This window comes from Oryza brachyantha, chromosome 11 (assembly GCF_000231095.2).
Source record: "Oryza brachyantha chromosome 11, ObraRS2, whole genome shotgun sequence".
NCBI lineage: Eukaryota > Viridiplantae > Streptophyta > Magnoliopsida > Poales > Poaceae > Oryza > Oryza brachyantha.
Genome location: NC_023173.2, coordinates 549736 through 555760, shown reverse-complemented (window position 1 = coordinate 555760; position 6025 = coordinate 549736). Strand labels below are relative to the sequence as shown.

At 38.5% G+C, this 6025-nt stretch overlaps 1 protein-coding gene and 1 non-coding gene across 2 annotated transcripts; both read right to left on the bottom strand.

Annotated features, from left to right (window-relative positions):
* Positions 1–276: 276 nt before the first annotated feature.
* Positions 277–358, bottom strand: TRNAS-UGA. Its single transcript has one exon. It is a non-coding gene; the product is annotated as a tRNA-Ser (tRNA).
* Positions 359–729: 371 nt separating this feature from the next.
* LOC102719991 (peroxidase 4-like) lies at positions 730–3212 on the bottom strand. Its single transcript, XM_006662599.2, has 4 exons — positions 2881–3212; positions 2571–2762; positions 2305–2470; positions 730–1257 (listed from the first exon to the last, which is right to left on the bottom strand). The coding sequence occupies exons 1-4, from the start codon at positions 3103–3105 to the stop codon at positions 866–868; spliced, it is 975 nt and encodes a 324-aa protein (XP_006662662.1). The 5' UTR covers positions 3106–3212; the 3' UTR covers positions 730–865.
* Positions 3213–6025: the final 2813 nt, after the last annotated feature.

Sequence of the window (6025 nt, the reverse complement as noted above, 5' to 3'; positions counted from 1 at the left end):
CGCAGCTGCGCCGTCCGCTACTGGCACCCCCACCACCGCAACGTCGACGTCACCTAGGACGGGCTCATACTAGTTGTCGAGCGGAGCAGTCAAAGCCGGCCAGATCTAACACTCCCTGCTCGCATTTGGCCGTTAGGGCCATCCAAACAGCGGAGGTCGACGGCGACGTGACCCAGCCGGCCACCCTTCACCGCCCCCTTACAAATAAAGCATCTCAATATAGAGGACAGTAAAGTCTCAAAGAGAGAAAAAAAGCAAAAAAAAAAAAAAAAAAGCCGTCGACAGCAGGGTTCGAACCTGCGCGGGCGAAGCCCAACAGATTTCAAGTCTGTCTCCTTAACCACTCGGACATATCGACCCTTTTTGTTGTCAAATTCTACATTGTTTTACTTATTACGTAGGTAAATTAAATTTCCCCCAGCTTGATGACCCGACTGCGACCATCATGGAGTATCACACGCGCATCTGATGATATGATCTATGATGAAAAGGTCCAAACTCTTTGTTAGCTTGTCAATTCCTACTCCAGTTAAACGTACACTGCATTTCCACTGATATTGACTTTGCCTTTCATGTTTCCTTTTAATTAATGTACTTTTCCCTTTCATGTTACTCCTGCCATTCATTGTTTAGTTACAAACTCCTTTTCAGTCTTTCACACAAGTTCCATCCTGCTTTTGTCCAAACCTAATCTCCATCATTTATCATCACATAGACTAATTAAGAAGATATTCTGCATTAAACAAATCACATACTTTCATTACTTTAAACGAACAATATATATGTATGGCATACATCAACACAGGAAGAAAGGTACGCAGTAAAAGCTTTGCAAACATATCTTGAAGAGCCTCTTAATTACTACTCAGTTTACCCTCCTGCAGTTCGTCCTGATCTCCCCATTCGAGCCCGTCAACGGCGAGATGTCCCCCATCTTGATCATCCCCGTTACAAAATCCGCAAAGAATGTGCTTTGGCTACTAATGTATGTCTGGACCAGAGAATCAGTGGCTCCGCCATTGAAGAGCTCCTGATCAGAGTGAAGAAGCCCCTTCTGGACGACGAGATTCTTGTAGTAGTTGTTCTCGAAGACGGTTGGGGTCTGAAGATCCAGAGGCGCCAGATTGCTGTCACCTGAGCCTGAGGTGCTAGGGCAGCCTGATTGCCTCATCATCGCAAAACCAACATCAATGTTGGTCTCATTGTATATGTGGGCTCTGAAATTTGTGCAGCGTGCTTGCCCAATGGTGTGAGATCCTGCAACGATATGAAATTATTCTCCTTGATTTTGTATGAATTAAAGTAATTAGAACGTTTGAGTGCTAGCTTTTACATGTTCTCTTCTTACTTATTGTGAATATTTTTATTAGAGAAAAAAGAAGGTTCTTCATTCTATAATTTTAATTGGAAGAAAGGAAAAAAGGTGAACATTATTCGATCACATTATAAGCTAGCAATCAGAACAAAAGATACATTATCTGTGGTTGTAGTTAACTTGTAAGGTGGACAGGGTTTATCAGCTTTATTCTAGCTTTTGTGTTTTGAGGAAATTGATATTCTTGCTTTTGGAATTTATCCATTTTACGACATATGATGGCAGACTGATCTTTCAATCGGTAGCTGTCTGTACTGATTACTGAACCTTAAAAAGAAAAAAAGAAAAAGTACTGGTTTTTCACAAGCAAATAATGGAGAACCCATACTAACAACACCGTTAGGAATACAAAGTAACTTTATGTCATTCCGTCGACAACCATGCTTACCGATCGACTACGTTTTGTTTAGGGAACAAGTAAACGAATTCCAGGTTAAACATATGTACATGCTTCTTTCTCCTTATTTTTTTAAAAATAATATACATGAAGAAAAGGGGGAACTCAAGAAATTTTAGTAGCTGAATCATTTTGTAAAATAACCATCTCGTCAAAGTAGCAATTATAGGACTGGTGAAGTATGGTTTAAAGTCAAAACGTAGCTATCTGTTCTGTTTTGTGCTACCCAGCTGTATGCAGATACTAAAGCTACTTGCTAGTATTCAGAAACAGAGTGTGAAGCGAAGTTATTCCCTTTTTCCCTTCTAGAAGAGATTGATGATTGCAGAATTGTAGGATCGAAACCATCGTCGATGATTGCTCATTTTGTTCTGAATGTCTGGTTACGATTAATGCAGGTTTTTAATAATACGATTTATTAGTTAGTTAACAATGGGTTGGAAAAACAAAATGGATCGACGACTTGGTCCACTTGGATGTATGTAATCAGTGTGGAAAAGTTGTGCAAGGCATGAATGAATGAATGAATTACCGGAGAGGGCGACCATGTCCGTCTGGGAGAGGCCCTGCGCGGCGAAGAAGGAGGTGAGGTTGGCGAGGCCCGACGTGGGCGGCGGGATGTTGTTGTTGGCGCCGCTGAAGCTCGCCGTGCGCGAGTCCCTCCGCCCAAGCTTCACGTCCCAGCTCGGCCCACCCAGCTGCATGCATGCATTCCATATGCAGTTGGATAGATAGATAGATAGATAGATATGATGGAAGACGATGCATGAGTAGAGTAGATGATTGATTGGTACGTACGATGGCGACGCTGTCCCTGGCCGCGATGGCGAGGATGTCGGCGCAGGAGACGACGGCGGGGCAGATGGTCTCCACCGCCGACTTGATGGCGTCGATGACCTCGAACCCCCTCACGGAGCCGTTGTTGGGCGTCGCCGTCTTCTCGCCTTGGAAGCTTGGGGTGTCATCCAGCAGCAGCGATGCGTCGCACCCCTATCACGTACCATACATATCAGATCATTCAATTCATTTCAACTCTACTCGATCGTTTAATTAGCAATACAAATAGCATGCTTAATTAATTGCTTGCTGCTGATCGTATATAGATTACTTGGACGAAGCAGTCGTGGAAGAAGAGGCGGACGATGGAGGCGCCTATGCGCTTCTCCTGGGCGATGGCGGACTGCATCCCGCCCTTCACGGCGTCGAACACTCCGGGGCACGAGTACGAGTAGAAGCTCTCCGACAGCTGCACCGACGACCCGCCGGCCAGCGCCAGGACCAGCAGCACCATCACGGTCACGGCGAGCCCAATGCTGCACGAAGGCCTAGCCATACTAATTGGTCGAATAGGTGCCAAGCTTAATGAGCTACTAGTAGTAGCTGCTAGTAGCTTGTTTGGTGTGTGCAGCAGTGAGTGAGATAGCTTGGAGCTGTGTGGTGTGGTGTACTGGTGTGCATGTATTTATAGTTGCACAAGCTTAATATATTATTACGGAGTAAATTTAGTCATCACAACTTGCTAGTTAAGTAGCGTATGGGTGGATGATTAGATTGCGTCATGTTCATCCATCGAAATGTCTTCACCTAATCTGTTGGACTTTTGAGTTGATCAGCAAACTGTCCGTCGATACATGCATGCTGCTATGCTAGTGCGAGCCGTCGATCGGGGAATCAGACGCTTCTCTTACTATGCAGGGCCTGCAGCTGCAGCTTTAGCTTTTCCCCCGTCGGTCGTCTTTGCCGTGATTTTTCTATGTTGTCAACCTTTCTGGAGTGCTGGGCCAACATATACTCGGTCGACACCACCTTCCATATGCTAGCTACCTCTCTGTAGTCTAGGACAGCACTTACTAATTTAATTTTAGCATGACTAATTTGGTAGGTGAGAACACTTGACCTGTCAGGGCTACACGGTTATGTAAAGTTTAAGCATTCCATCACCATGCATATGTCCTTTCTAAATTGTTGTTTTTCCTAACAAAATAACAAATATAATGTGTATGTACTGGTTTTAATTTAATTTGTTTTCTTCTTTTTATAACTTATAGAAATCAAATTTAAACATGTATATTTGTGCAACGATATATCCTATATTAATCTATATTATCTAATTATTTTATATTTTTATTGATTATTTAGGTGATAGTAAAAATAACAGGCAAACATTCACGTATATGCTTAAAAAGCCGTTCCCGGACAACATACATGGTTTAGAAGTTGAACTAGCTTCTAGATTGTTATTCATTTTCTAGAATCTATAATTACAGATTATCAGAAGCTGTGGATCGTTTGGAAAAGTTTCTGGCAGAAGCAGCTTTTGGAAAAAATTGTAGCTAGGAGAAGCTCTCCCAAACAGGCATGTTCTAGCTGGTAGACACTGCTACAGAAAACCCTGTCGACACGTAAGTTTAAATTACACTTCTAAAAATAATAAATTAAACAAGTTAAATTTATTATTTTTGTTGCATTTTATAAAAGTTGAAGTTAAAATTACATGTTTGTGCAGCGAGATTCTCATATTAATCAATCTCGTTAATTTTTAAATTTTTTAATAACTATTTAGGTGATAGCTGACACGTAATAAAGGAGTCCAGCTAGTAAAATTCCATATCACTTGGACTCACTTTGGTTTGGGTGGAAAATTGAAGAGAACGGACATTGATAGTTCCATATGGCCTTTTGTAAGCTAGGGTATCTAGGGCTGCTCATTACCAGATACATGGCCTTGGAATGGAACCACCATAGTCAGCATATCGTTGAAACTTGAAGGTAGCTACAGAGACATACATTCATGGTGGACAATTCAGTCATAGTTGTAGTAGACTAGTCACCTTTCAAGGTACTGCTTAATTACTATATACTGTCAGCAAATTCTGTTTACTGGAGTAACTAGGATAAACTAAATAATAATCGTACAGTTGGTTTTACTTCCGACCGAAGCTTTTGTCCCTGCCAGAGCATGATGGGGGTTCGAATTAGCTGTTTTGCTGACGAGTTTGACCTGCATATATATGTCCATTCTGATTAGGTTTTCCATATTTTAATGAGAAAATTTTCTACGTACCCCTGAAAATTTACTCAGTTCCTTCAGTACCCCTAATTTACCTCATCCCTTATATACCTCTGAGTTTTTATTTTGATCCACTCTATTCCTATCTCCGTTAGTTAACCATTAGTTAACCGTTAAATATTTTAAAATAAATATATTGCCCCTCCCATATATATGTGCTACCTACCTAATAAATTTTTATATGAAAAAATTAACTTATACTAACATACAAGCGATATAATCATTTAATAACCAACTTAAAAAAATAATTTTTTTACTTTTATTTTTTAAAATTATGATTAAATCCATACATTACTTTGAATAGAAAAATTAAGAACTAAAACTAAATTTATTTAGGTTTAAATTTTTGGGATATATACGAAATTAATCAAATTTGATCTGAAATGTATTTAAAAATTCTAAATATGTTTTCTAGTTTGTGATAAACTAATTACATCCCTTTGGTTTTTCAAAACAAATCTGTTTTCAATACATATTTGTTGAAAAGTCATTTTCAAATTTGATGCAGAACTTTTTTACAATAAATCTTTATATTTTAATGAAATAATGTTCCATTTTTTAAAAAGTTCATTTTTAAGAATTCATAACAAGTATTTAGTAATTTATTTCTGATTGGTTATTACAACTCAAATAATTTACACATAAAACATTTCTAGCTTATAGCAATATACCAAGGACAATAAAGTAATTTCTACAATAACTAACGGTCAAACTAATTGTCAACTAACGGAATGGGTATGTAAGGGATTTAAATAAAATCTCAAAGGTATAGAAAAGATCAAGCAAAATTCAGAGGTGTAGAACGGATTAGGTGAAATTATAGGGACATGTAGGGAATTGGCCTTATTTTAATTTATGGTGCATCAACCATTACCAGGTACTATATAGTATTTTAATTTATTACTCTTGTGGGATGTAGGTGCCGTTTGGTCAAAGTATAGTAAAGCAGTACTCACTCAGTTATTTTATATTTTATAGGACGGTATTAACTTTTTTTTGTTCACGTTTAATTATTTGTTTTATTAAAATATATAATTATTAATTATTTTGTTATAATATGGACTTTAAGTATGACCTATAATTTTTATATTTAGATAAAATTTAAAATAAGACAAACAGTCAAACATAGATTTATAAGTCAATGATGTTATATAAAAAAATAAAGGGGGTACTGTTTAATTTT

Coding starts and splice junctions, on each gene's coding strand:
- LOC102719991 (XM_006662599.2), bottom strand. CDS start 3,105: ATGGCTAGGCCTTCGTGCAGCATTGGGCTCGCCGTGACCGTGATGGTG. Junction 2,471..2,570: donor CCAGGGACAGCGTCGCCATC/GTACGTACCAAT, acceptor GCATGCATGCAG/CTGGGTGGGCCGAGCTGGGA. Junction 1,258..2,304: donor GGACATGGTCGCCCTCTCCG/GTAATTCATTCA, acceptor ATATCGTTGCAG/GATCTCACACCATTGGGCAA.